Source organism: Strix uralensis, chromosome 3 (genome assembly GCF_047716275.1).
Source record: "Strix uralensis isolate ZFMK-TIS-50842 chromosome 3, bStrUra1, whole genome shotgun sequence".
Lineage (NCBI taxonomy): Eukaryota > Metazoa > Chordata > Aves > Strigiformes > Strigidae > Strix > Strix uralensis.
In genome coordinates this window covers 8,725,973-8,740,188 of record NC_133974.1, presented here as the reverse complement: position 1 = coordinate 8,740,188, position 14,216 = coordinate 8,725,973, and the positions used below count along the sequence as shown (strand labels likewise).

Below are 14,216 nucleotides of genomic sequence, written 5' to 3'. Positions count from 1 at the left end.
ATATTAAATATACTCATTTAATCTATTCCATGGGCTGAAATATCTCCACAGTTGAGGATGCTCAAATCCAGCCTGAGTACAGGCAAGCAATTCATTAAGATGTGCAAACCCTACCACAGTCATGTAGATATCTTTGGTCAAGGACACTGTGATGCAGGACATGGCTCCTTTAGCACAAAGAATATCTGCACCATCTACACTTGCATTGAGACATTCCCCTGCAAAGTCTGTTTTCTTAATGGAGCCTAAACTGGAATCTGAATGAGTTGTACTTGAAAGCAATTGCTTCTCTGCTTTTAATTAGTACTGGTTGAATACCATTGGTTGAATAATGTATTTGATGAATAATGTTGTCGTCCATGAAATAAATTATTCAATTAATCTTTTTTTTTGCATTACCTAAACACTTCTATAGAAGGTTGCAAATATCCATTGAATAATCTATTAGAATGATACATTGCTTTTCAAATATACTATACAACAAATAATTTTATCTAGTATTCAGCCAAGTTTTCCCTTAATTAAAATTTACACGTATATAACAACTGTGCCTGAAGAATCACAAAGAATTTAGGTAGTAGTAGACATGAGGTGGAGAGAAGTGTTTCTGTTATTATGGATGATTTATGTTTTGTAACTCCTGTGGTATTGTGTTTTAGGAGTATGTCAGGGATGCCAAGAGCTTTGAAGAATATTTTTTTTTAATAGAGTTATTTTTATACTGATCTCCAAATAAATGATATGCATTTTACCAGTGACGTGTAGCCACCTTGCAAGAGAAGTGGTTTGCAGTCAGTTCATTGTACAAGGGTGGAGAATGAAGAAACAGAGGCTGAGGAGAAGAGCCAATTTCCCCGTGGATAGATTCACGTGGCAGGCAGCATCTTCTCATCTGCACTGACATGCAGAGAGCTCTCACTCCCAGCAAACAGCTCAAAGAGCCCATCGCAGAAGGGCTGACTGCTCCTATCAGGGTCCAAAATTGTGGGTAGCAGGGGACCCAGCTTCCAGATCTAATATTTACACCAGTCATTTGTGCAGGCAGTTCAGATGCCTGGAAAAAATCAAAACACATTTGAAGAAAGCTCTAGTATGAGTAGCAGTGAACAGGGTGATGGCTCACTACTGCCTCCTTCAGATGTCACCACCAAAACATGTGTGCATACATGTATGTTGGGGCTGGGAGGCGAAAGGGAATGTGTCCACAACCCCCTCTGGCTGTAATGGCAGATGAGTAGGCAGCCTGCTCTGCTTTTCCTCTTCAGCTCTTTGCTAAGAAACTCTCACCTTTCAAAGGGACTCCGTTGTGCAGCTAACCAGGATCTGTGTGATCAAAGAAGGGGCTTTCTGTCCCTTACACAAATGGACAGTGTCCCTCTCCCTCTCATATGTTCCTTGCACCTTCCTAAGCCATTTCAGTTGGCACTGTTGCATTTGGAAAAGTTTGTTTTCATTTCAGACAGGAGGGGCTGGTCACAGTCTGGCCCTGCTGCTGCTGCACAGGCCGGTACCATGCGTAGCATCTCTGCAGGATGGGGAAAACCTGTGGCCTGGGACTTTGCATCTGGGCACTGGGTGTCTGGCCTGAATGCCCTGCCTCATTTCTGTCGACGCTCTCCAATGCAGATAGCAGCTCGCATTTCCAAATGCACCCATGTCCCATTTTTGGAGGTGAATGAGGCCCCTGAAGTCTGGCATTCAAAAGCCTTTAGGTGCCTCTGGATTTTCAGGCTTGCAGGTTTGGCCAGTCTTAACTCCATCTCTCCAGACTTTGACAGAAATCAAGTGCCCCCTCCACTTCAGCACTTTTGGAACTCCTTTTGGTGCCTACCTGTGTTATTAAGACACCTGAATACCCTTGAAAATTGGGCGCCTGGAGGCATTGCCAGCTGTGGTGTTCAGCATGGAGGGTCCCTCCTGCGAGGTGCTGTGGGGGGTGAGCATCCTGGAGAGAGACTTGAGCAATGGGAGACTTCAGCTGTGGAAGAACAGAACTGCGGTGCACAGGGCTGCCCGTTGGGTGGTTTTCACTAAAATTCACTTAAATAAAGAATGAAAAGCCAGTCTTGTTTTGATTTAAGAGAGGAAGCAAGTCCTTTACTCTTGCAATTACATTTCTCTTTAGCTGCCATTTAGTAAAATTAAAGAATAATTTAGAGGTTCAGAGGATCTCCATGAAGTATGAAATAACCCAGTCACCACTGCGTTTGGGGACCTCAAAGACAGTCAAGGAACCTGGATTGAGGCCATTAAGGTCATCTGATTTAGTCTCACAAAATCAGGTGGGTTTTGAGGTCTAGTTACTCGGTCAAGAATACTTTTTAAAGGAAAAAGCCATTTATTCAGGAATTTAAGTCCTGGGTTTTATTGCTAACTCTTGGGAATGGTTTTACAACAGTTCACTGTCTCTCTTGTTTTGAGTGTCTGTCTCAAAATGATGTAGGCTCTTGATCTAGCCAACTTGACTGTATCTTTTTATTAAAGTTGCACTTCCTATGATGGTGGATTTAATTTAATGCAAACGAAATTGTGTCTAGGTGACATGATCTGACTGTGTTATGCAAACTCCTACATTATAACATTCCTCTCACACTAACTAAAAGCTTTGTTGCAACATATTAATATAGAAGGGGTTATTTGTTTTGCTAGTAATAAAGGCTGTATATTTGCTGTAATAAGGTTGACTTTTACACAACCTTGGGGAGAAAGTTACGTTATTTATTTATTTTTGAAGAGTTAAAAATTAAAAATGCATCTTGTGTATGTTCAGATGAGACGAGAGTGAAGGAGAGTACATACAAATTCCATCAAATACAATTAGCATAATCAGAGGCTGGATGAGAGCCACAAATGATTGCACAAGGGAAAAAAAAAAAAGTAGTTCCTGGGATCTTGGTACATTGCCTGAAGCTGAGCGGGACACAAAGCAGTAGGAACTATTTTTACCCAAGGGCAATTTTTACCAATACTGCCCTTGCAAGCAGCTCTCATTTTATTATTTTTATGGATTCTTTTTCTGCCCTAAATTTGTATACTGAATTATCCATGAGGATAAATGTCAGAGTGGATTAAGATTAAATTAGGAACTAGATACTACAAAACAAAAAATCTCTCTCCTTCCTATGCACTCTGTTTTCCTTAGTTTTAGGTTTGGGGGGTGAGGGGGATGCTTTATTCCCTTCAGATGCACCAGGCTGCAGCTACATAGACTATATTTTCTTTTGAATCTTTTTACATTAAATTTTCCGCACAGATAATTTAACTTCCAGTATCCTATCTTCTTTGGTTTAGGTCATCATTCTCTTCACAGAGTTCCTGAATTTCTTTCTTCTGCTTGTAATATAGCTGGATGATATTCTTTGTCATTTTTTTTTTTTTTTCCTTTTTCACTCTGGTTCTGCTGCAATGCACACAGGGGCATAGTCAGAGAGTTTACAATAGCTCCTACCTTCCAGAGAGTGATGAGTAATTTAGACCACTTGTTATCCAGGGCTGCCAGACTCCAGCTTCTAACAGAGCCAGTGGAGAGAAGTAGGCATGACACCTAAATTAGGTACCTGTGTTACATCGTTTAACTGCTGCCCCTAGATCTTACCAAGTTAGTTATAATAACCCTATTGATGTTAGCAGGTAAAAGCTCAGCGTTTAAAAATTTCCCCCATGTTGTACACAGAGTCTTTGCTTATCTGCAAGACAGTCTTTTCCCTGCCTCCTTCTTTCTTCCCAAACTGGTGCATTTTTCTGTCATTTTGTCTCTCATCTCATATTTTCTCATCTTCCACTCACCTCTTTTCCACTCTCTGACACATGCAAATGCTCCAGAATACATTCGTGCACTTGTACTTCATTAGTCTTTCTCATATGCATACTTTTTTAGTTCTTTTTTTTTTGCTGGGCGTGTTTTGTTTGGCATTCTTTTTACATTTTAATACAATATATGCTTAACAGTGCCTATTTAAAATTGCAGTTGCTTAAACGCTCCAAATAGTCCCTTTCAGAAGTGGGAGGAGTGCAGGGAATGTGGACAAAGGCAGCTGACAATGACTTGTATTTAGCACATCTTCTTTTGCCCACAAAACCATGTTTACAGGATTGATTGGATGAGTTTCTGGCTCAGAGCAACTTCCAAGAGTTGCTTAGTCTTTAAAATAATTTTTTAAAAAATGAAAAACAGTTCTTTCTCTCACTTTGTGCATTCACAGATCTCTCCCAAAATAATGTGAGCCAGCATTTCTGATGGAGAGAAGTCAGTCAGTTGAGCACTACTGAGAAGTTTTTGAGAAGCTGGATTGCAAGCACATACAGCTGGAAATAGGAGTTCCTTCCTACTGGGGAAATGTTTGTTTTCTGAATATAGGAAAGATTTGGGGAGTTTTTTAAAACGTTTTAGTTACACCATTCTTTCCCTCTGGTACTCTTACAGGTGGGCTAATGCTACTAATGCCCCTGGGCTTACAGCTCGAGGTAAGATGCTGTGCTAGGTGTATGACACCTTTTCCAGACATGGAAATGTCACAAGTTTAAAACCTCCCATTTTATGCCCTATACAGCTGTAAAAAGGAGTTTTATTCCACTGAGGAAGGCAGATTTTTAGTTTGCCGGTGGAGTTAGCTCTCCTGACTAGATCTGAAAGGGCTTGAACTCCCTGAAGCCTGGTATTGAAAAGCTGTACAGTCACATTTTATAGATATTTTGCTTTCATTAGTGAAATTAAAAAAAAAAAAAATACAAACTGAGACCTACCTAGCTCAACCTCTGGTAAATAATTTAAATGTACAAATTTACTCGTGAAAGAGAAGGAAATTAAAAGATGTCTCAAGATGACTAGTTCCAGAGACAGATAAATAATTTTTTAAATAACAGCGGCAACAATATCTTAGGCTTTGCACCTCTTTAAGAATCACAAAGCTGTTTAGGCAGTAACTGCTGTGTACAATGTACACAGGGAAGGCTGTGTCCACTGCTAAAGTGTATCTGCTTTGGTGCTGAATGTGGCCATGATGCCATGAAGCAACGTGGGACTGGATAAGAGGGCTCCCGCATGTCCTCGAAGCGGCAGGGGAATATTAGGCAGGCAGAAATGTAATTACTGGAGTTGAAATTGGGCCAAGACAATGGGGCTGACAATACTTTCTTGGAAAATGTGCTCTTTGATCGTAAATATCCATGAAGTAAGCTTGCCAGCGGTATTGATTTTGGCAGTGGATTATCACTGACAGCCAGGATCTGCTGCCCTCCTGCTTTAAGCGGTGCCCTAATAGGTTTTTAGACAGACAGCCAGGGTAGTACATAGAGAACAACTCTCAGGATATGTTCATCACATCACAGGTTCCCTGAAGAGACTGACCACATGAGAAATACTGTACAGGCTTTAGTGCTGGGGCAGCAAATCCTACATGTTCAGGACGTGCTGGACCTACACAGACCAGTTACAGGTGCATTGTGTAATGTCCAGCCTGCCTGTGTCAGCAGCTCTGTGCAAGCTCCCATCCACATGCTGAGGCTGATCTTGCTCAGCCCCGCTTTCATCATGAGCTTTGACCAAAACGAAGCATGAGCAAAGTCTGACCTTCATGATAGCTTTTTTTCATCAAAATCTACACCTGGGAGACAGTTGCTGGCTTTAGCAAATGTAAGACCTGGGTTTCAATAGCAGACGCATTAGGTAATGATGCTTACAAGCTGATGGTTCTTTTATTTTTAAATAAAGTTTAGTATACCTATAAGAAGGGCATTGGTTAAAATAATGAGATGAAATTTGAGAAAGTGAAAAATAATACCTGCACATCATCCAAATGATCTTTGTGTGCAAAATGCATTGAAATTGTGCCCTGATCCTCAACTGACAATTTTAAGTCCTACTGTAATACAAATAATAACCAGATATTTAGGATAGATTAGAATTTACTTTTGGATCCATTAGCATTTCTGTTAAATCTGACAAACGATTTAGAAAATCTATATGAATACAAAGTGCCTGCTCATCATATTTTGTGACAGCTGGGTGAATACTTGACATCTTTGTGCTCTTAAAAGAACATATGCAAAGACTCAATTTAATTTGTAAGGTTGAGGGAATTTATTTGCCTAATTTTGAGCCCACTAGCACATGATGGATTGAAAGTTCAGTTCTAACAGGAGTATAATTGGGTTCTCATTTCACTTAGGAGAGAGCGTGATAGAAAGGGTGAGGAGAGAGATAGAGACATGGGGAAAATAAAGTAAGAAAATGAAACTGAGAATACTCATGAAGAAAATTGCAATGAGACTGAAAAAAAAAAAATGTAGCAAGGAAGAGCATGAGAAAAAGCCTGCACATACAAATAAGATACTCTTTAAGGGGACAGAAGAGAGAAAATAATGCATTCTTAATCATAATGCCAAATGTCTTTTGGCTGGAAAGAGCTGATGCTTTAAAATATACTCATCTTGGTAGCTGAAAACAAAGATAAAATATTAAGTCTTTAAGTTGTGGGAAGGAAGAGAGGAATGTTTCTCTAAATACTTTCTCAAGCTCAGTAAGTAAAGCAGCTCATCAAACATTCAGTCTTACGGGGATAGTCCTTCACTATCTGTGGTGCAAATGGTGAGCTGCAAGGATAGAACACATGGCCATGGCCATAGAAACCAGATCCTATGGGTTAGCCTCGAGCTTGCTGACCATCTGAAGTTAATCTGATGATTCCAATGGTTTCATTTGGGACAAGGACCAACCCATACTCCAGAGGTCAGCTATCACTTGCCAAAATATGCCAAGGCATTAGAAGGTACATCTCTGTTCAGTGCTGTAGGACCTTGTTGTCTGATCAAGGTGTGTAGGTCAGTACAAAGCAAATGGAAGTACTTTTCCTGTGATACTTGTATTTACTTTGATTTTTAGGTAAGAACTACATTTCCAGCTGTATCACTGGCAACTTTCATTAACGCTCCTTGTTGAACAGTAGCTTTTTCATCTTTGTGCTCTGCTAACGTTGTAGAATTAAATGGGTTTTTCTGTCTTTTTGATTGTATCCTGATATTCTGTCACCTTTTGATCTCTGTGTTGTGCATATAGACTGTAAACTCCTTCAGGTTCAGACTGCTGGGGGAGTGGCATGTGTATGGGGGTGTATTTTTTCTTTAGAGAGTGCCTACTATGGCAGAGCCACAGATACTGTGGTAGTGTGAAATAATAGTAATAGTATTAGTAGTAATAATAATAATAATTTCCACCTTATCCTTGTGATACCTAGGAAAAACAATTTTGTTTAAAGTTTATTGAGAGCTCTAGGGAGAGCTGGAAATGGCAACCTACAGACACAGCAAAGGGCCCGAAGTACTGATACATTTTGACTTTATACAGCAACTTCTTCTTAATCCGATCACTGGTTAATTTAATCCTGTTTCATTTGATTGGATCCCCTGGAACCAAATCATTTGTATTGTGTTTTAGTCTGGTATTTCTGATCATTGTCTTTGTTAATTTGATCAGGATTGATTGAACCAGTCATTGAAAATAAATCACCTAATTAATCAAATGCAGCATTAGAAAAGCAGATCCTCGGCTAGTCTGTTAGCTTTTACCTCATGTTTTTCTTCCTCAGTACATGGAGTTTGGAGAAAAAAGCAGAGATGAACATTTTAGTGGCATCCACATTTCAGTAGTATAAGGGGATTATATATATACATATATTTATTTGATTGTTTATATAGAATAGAACAGAATAGGAGTAGTTCAGTTGGAAGGGACCTACAACGATCATCTAGTCTAACTTTATATCTCCTCTCAAAGCGTCTTAATCTCATAAACTCTATGACCCTTTCTGAGACAGCAGTGTTGGGTGGAGGGTCTTGCTTAATGACTCAACTTTCATAATGACTCAATGATTTTAAGGGAATCAGCATGTGATCTATGTTTGGATTTGCCACGGAAACAATAAAAGTAAAAAAAAACAAGGCTCTGTGCTTTGTTCTAATAAGGTCTGGATAGTCTGGTGTACAGTCAGGGCTTGTCTCAAGTTGACAGTTACTCCAAAAACTGTGCTATGGGTGAGAAAGAACATTTTGGATTTGCAACAAAGATTGTTTTGATCTTTACCTCTTGTGTGGAAAGGAAAGTATCACACTTTTAATTCTTTTTTAAAAGTAGGTGCTTGGTCCTGTTTTGACTCTTCTCTCACTATGATCAATACTTGTGACCAAAGTTGGCCATTTTGATCCGCACTGTTAGATATTTATAGATTTGTGTTCTAATTGAAGCTGTATTACAGCAAACCAAGGCTCTGTTTGTGTTCTGGAGGTGATGGTTGCACAAATAACAGCTAAAACTCCCTTTGCCTCACCTGAAATCCACAGAAAGTTCAGCCAGAGCCATGCTGCCTCTTAAGGGGTATTATCTGCAAAGACCCTGGGCTGGTCTCCTTGGCAGTTCTTCCTGGGTGGTTACGAGGGCACTGTCTGCCCTGCACCCATCCTAACAGAAATAGTGGCTTCTGATGGACCATGACCTGCAACAGCGGAGGCGGAGAATTACGAAGATCAGATCATGACGTGCTGCTGTAGATGAGGTATCCCTACCAAAGGTCATATAATCTTAGCTTGTCCTTCCCTACATGGTTTACAGAACCAACCTGTGTTATTTAGGGCTCACAATAACTCCTCTCTCCCTCCCTGTCACCCTGAAGTTTCTTGAGTAGGAGATTATTTTTAGAGGTGGTTTGCTCTGTGATAACTTCCAAGGAGCAAAGAGAGTAGGAGGTTTTCTGTTTCTAGTAGCACAAATTTTCTTTAAAAGATACATAACAGAGGATTTTCAAAAGCACAGTCTTTGGCCAAACTCCCCACCCTTGAAGGGTTTCCTCTTCTTAATTAGTCCAATGGCCCAAACTGGACACCTAGAAGAGCTTAATCTTAAAGGAATAAAAAGTAAAGGAATGTAAAGCAATTTATTGTTGAAGGAAATGTAAGTAGAGCTTAATCTTAATGGTACCCATTTATCTTTGTTGCCACAAACAGAGTAATATCGAAGGATCATCTCATTCACACCCCAAACATGAGAGTGAGGTGTCTGGAAAAAATGGGTGGCAACATAGCACAATTTTGGCAGGCCTACTAGTAATGCTAGCCACAGCTATACCATTATCTGTTTTACTTTAAATTGTGTGGCTGTGGACAGCAAAGTATGTCTAATAGCCATTTGCTAGATTTATAGCTTGGTATGTGATGTGTTTGCCATAAATCTTTTAGAAAGATGATGGTTGAGGCAGCTGAAGCGTTCATGCTAGTCCACGAATCAGTTCTGCTGAAGGAAAACAGGAGAACTGGGCAGCTTCCTGCCGGTAGCATGGAGATACGGAAACAAAATGAGCAGGAATGCTTTGATGTAAAACCTACAGAGTGGAAAAATTGGAGAAAGCAGTGACTGTGTTTCCAGAAAAAACATATATTAGCACTCTATTGTAACTGAAATTAAATGACTGCCCAACTGCCTGATCCTGCACTGAACTTCTTGTGTTATTAAAGCTATGAATCTGAATGGAAGCAGGATTGCATCTTGAGACCTCATTCCCGAAAAGGATCTGCCAGTCACGTCTGGTTGGAACAGCTTGGTGAATGTTTAGCTTCTTTTAAGAACCAACTGGGAGATTGATGGGTTCGAGCTGTTTTTGCACAGACTTGTTTGAGTCTTAAAATGCATTTTCATCTGTCTGCACAGAAAAATAACATTTTAATAAGACTCATTGAGATATGTGATTTTGGATTAAAAGGGGATGCAGTATATTATTTTAGTAATTTTTACTGTGGAATACATTTGTGTTTCTCCTGCATAACCGAAACTTTTAACAAGACTGGAGCAATTACAGGAATAGACAGATTTTAGATGCTATCTTGTGTGTAGGAAAAGGGATGGATTATTAAAGTGTATAGCCTCTTTGAGAGATGCAGCGTTCTAATCCTGTTTTCCACATCTTGATTTTAGTGACTGCATAACTTACCTTCATAAGATGCTCTTAATTGAACATTTCAATAGAATTTGAATAAAGTCTAATATATCTGGGATTCCTCCTCCACTCCTTTAAAATATGATGTAAATTTTATTAGTCTTAATGTACATATCCCAGAGCTAATTGTTTTATCTTGTAAATCAGTTTCTCCTCATCTTTTATAAGGCATTTACTTTCAGACTGAAAGAATAAATAAATTCTTGATTGAAAAGTCTTTGTTGTTTTGCAGTAGAAAAAGGGGGGCAGCTTTATACATGTAAAAGGATTTTTAGTTCTTTTTTAATTATTTACAAACGCTGAGTTAAAGGACAGTGGAGTTTAAATTATGCATTAAATTAGCATCTTACTGATGGAAGACTCTCAAAGTTGAAATTTTTAAATTGCTATGAGTCAAATTCAGCCACAATTTAATAGCTCAATTGATGTTGATGAACTTAAGGCAGTGATAAATCTGGACCTATAGGCTTATTTTTCTTTTTGCTCTGAAAGGTAAGCATGCTGTTTCTACAGTACTGACTGTCCTTTTGTTTGAGAGTTGACCGAGTATACTTTGATCCTTTTTTTAGAAAAAGAATTCTCTGTTCTCCCTTAAAGAAAGCTTCCCGAGACCTGGATCAGGTTATGGAGACTAAAGTGAGCACACAAAAGTGCTTGTTAGAAAGTGAAATTTATGTGCAAACTAAATGTGCACTTGATGATAGCCTTATTGATCAAGCCAAGTTAATAAATCAGTAATATCATGCAGCACTGTTCAACACTCACAGGCTTATCTTGGTTTTCTTTTTTTTTCTTTTTTTTTTCATGTGCCTGCTGTGTAGGCAGAGAACATGCACTTTTCTGCCACAGAGTGTGTACTACCATTGAAACACTGAATTCAGAGGGCTTGAATGTAAAATGTCGGCATCCAATACAACAAAAAGGAACTTTTATAGAAGTAACTTAATACTGGGATCGGAGCCTAAAGTGGCAGTTTTTACGTTATAAGTATTCCTCTTTTTATTTCTAATTCTTTACGCCCTGATTCAGATTGAAATTCAGGGTCCTGTTTGGATAATTAAAAGAAATCCATGGGAAATTTGGGACAAAAATACCACATGGAGTGACTTCTGAGCCTATCAATGGCCAGCATTTGCATTCAGGATAAATGTTTAGTTTCCAAGCAGTCTGCCATTAGGTCATTGCCAGTACACAAGGGTTACATCCTTTGTACGCCCTTGGGATTCTGGTCTGACAAGCACTTACTCTGTTATTACCCATATTTTCTTTTGCCCTCTGACAAAAAGCACTTATGATGAACTGGATTCATCTGCCTCTATCATGGGATGCCTGCAGGATCTCTGAGAGCCCTCTTGCATTGCGTAGTGCATGTTCTCTGTAGTACGTACTGCTGCGTTGTTCCTGATGTTGCGCGTTTTCTCCTCCGTTATGAGATAATTTTGCATTCATAGCTTTGCTCTGATTTGGGGTTGATCTGCATGCCGACCGTGTTAGTAGAGGAGGTTCTGCTCAGGCTAAAGTGGGGCTTCTGTGCTCGAACCCAGTGTCGTGCGCTGATGTCCCTGGTGTCTTGGAGCAGCAAGTGTCGCAGCCGGGACCTTGGTTCGATACCTCAGCTCCGTTCCCTGATGTTCTCGCTGAGAAACGAAGGCAGCTGGGTGAGTACCTGAGCCTCTGCTGGTGAAATTTGCCAAGACAGAATACAGAGTGCCATTTATGAAGCGCTTCTTATCATTCCATGTTCCCTCATTCATTCCCAGCTAATGCTGAGCACCTAACTGGATCACTGGTGTGAGAGTGGTGGCTGTCCTGGCCAGTGCAGCCACCAGAAAGCAGTAGATACCACCTATGGTCAATTAACAGCCTTCTTCTATCCCATCTTTCTCTCTCCTTTTCCATAACCTCATTCTTCCTCCTGCCTCCCCAGACCTGCAGCCAGTGTAGATAGTGAGCCTTAGAAAGGGTTAATGAGACAGTAGCCAATGACCCATTCCCAGTATGGAGTTATCTTCCATTGCATTGTCAGAGCTTGGGAATTTGTCTGACTGTCTTACTTAGGGGGTAACTGAGGCACAGATGCGAATGAGATGGCAGAGAGGCTCAGTCCAGGGAAGATGGGGTTGGTGTTGGTGAGGGGAGGAAGCTGGACATGCTTATTCATCTGCTGCCTTAGCAGCTCACAAACTGGGTTGTGAGAAGCTCTGCAATGCAGAGGGATCAGGGCTGGGTAAAGGCAGTTGTGCTGTGCCTGTCAGGGACGTGGGCCCCACTGCACTCATGGGTTTCTCCAAGCCCGTGTCATTAACCTTAAGGTGGGGAGTGTCTTTAAATCCTCTGAAAAATGGGAATGGATGCAGACTGTACCCAGCTGCTAAGCCATGTGCCTTGCCTGGACGCTACACCTTAGTGCTCCAGAGCTCACACTGGCTGGTGGCTCGTCGCTGGATGGTGTTTAAGATGCCAGTATTGAATTATTCTCTCCACTCAAGAGGGAACTAAGACTTCTTTTGTCTTTTATGCAGGGTAGCAACATTTTTCCTATGAGTTAACTGTATTGTTCTCTTCTCACTGCTCCCACATTAGCTTTGGAAAGAGAAAAACAACGCTGTGTCATCGCAGAATTGCCTGGTGATGGGAACTGTAAGGTAGATGAGTTCTTCTCTCCACCCATGAGCAAGTTCCTGAATGAGTTTTTACAGCAGGACAGCTTGTTCTGTTCCTCTTGCACGCTGGCCTGTCCATATCTCTTAGGTTTTTAATACATTACAGTACATCCATCTCTTAAAACAACAATTTCATTTCTGTAGCCCAGCCCAACAGCCAGTGCTGGGGAGATATTGCTGTCATCACTGCATCTTTAAAAGCTCTGCATCCATCCTTAAGAGCTTCTTTGGCCACGGACTAGACTCAGAAATATGCTTGGGATCCTGTCCAACACAGTATAGGAATTTACCCCAGATGAAGATATATCCCTGTGTGGTTCAGATTTTACATGCATGCCTCATGCACACAAATAATACCTGTTTCATGCAATATTTAGCAGCATGAACTACAAATTAGACCATAAACTCCTTGGTGCAGAGACCACTAAGCTTTTTAGAGCACCAGACACGTTCAGGCTTAAAACCCAACCAGGGCCACTAGTCATTACTTGTTAGAGCGAGGCATAGCTAACAGCTTTAAAAGGAATTCCCTCATTAAATTGAAGTTGCTTTTACCCATGACAGGCCATAAAACCTGAATCCGTGGGAGGGAATGTTTGCCTCTATGCACGCGTGTGTCTTAGCCTTTTTATTTTCAATGGGGAGAGAAAATAGAGTGGGTTGCATATTGGATACATTATCTTAGTATTAAGCTGCCATTCCCAATCTCTTTTGGATAATTGGAACAGAGAATCACTACTTCTCATCCATCACTTTAAATGAAGGCCTTAGTAAAATAATTTTGGTCGCTGGGAACCACAAATAGGATCCCTCTATCCAGATTAGTTCTTTTGTGCTCATGAAACTGTTTGAATAGGTCTTAGCACTCTGAGCCGTAGCAGGATGTATGTCAGCAGTTTTAGAAGCCTTTGGGGAAATTGCTCAAATGTGTTTATAAGGACCTCCCAGGAAGTGTTTGGTGGTGTTGAGCCTGGGGAAAATTGTATTGGAATTTTTGTTGTTGTTGGGTTTTTTTAATTCCACTAACATACTCTGTAATGCTGGTAGTTGTGCAGTAGGCTTTATGTTTCCGTTGATGTAAAAAAAGGTCTTACCAAAAGTTTAGGTCATATTTCATAAAGGATTTGTAAAACTTTGAACTTAAAGTCAGACAGTTGTCTCTATGCCTCCTGAACACCTAATAGCAACCACGTAAACTGATGCAGTATAGACTGAATCACTAATTCCCAATCTTTAGCACCAGCTGATTGCTGTGAACTCGTGAACTTTCTTGTGGATATTCTGAAAAGCCCCATGAATCTGAAGGTTTTTAATGTTTTAATTTAATAAGGTTCAGTGGACCAGCTGTACACCAATTACTGTTGCCTATGGGCCATGGTTTATGACTGTTGGAGCTACAAAAAATCGACAACCTGGCAACTTGTCTGTGTTAGTCTCATGTAATTCTGAAATTGTTCCATCTTGCTCCGTTCTGCCTGTACATCTGTATTGCAGTTAATTTCCTTAAAACTGGGAGATTGCTCACTGCTGGAGTTCAAAGTGGCAGACATGAGGTGAAATGTAAGCTTCAACT

At 40.3% G+C, this 14,216-nt stretch overlaps 1 protein-coding gene across 3 annotated transcripts in view; it reads left to right on the top strand.

Annotated features, from left to right (window-relative positions):
* KLHL29 (kelch like family member 29) overlaps positions 1-14,216 on the top strand; it is a 403,271-nt gene that overhangs the window by 243,199 nt on the left and 145,856 nt on the right. For 2 of the 3 annotated variants that reach the window (XM_074861476.1, XM_074861474.1), the window contains exon 4: positions 11,525-11,638. The exons of the other annotated variant lie outside the window; for it this stretch is intronic. In XM_074861476.1, the coding sequence (XP_074717577.1) occupies positions 11,525-11,638 (114 nt within the window). The remainder of the gene's footprint in view (positions 1-11,524; positions 11,639-14,216) is intronic. 3 annotated transcript variants of the gene reach the window in all.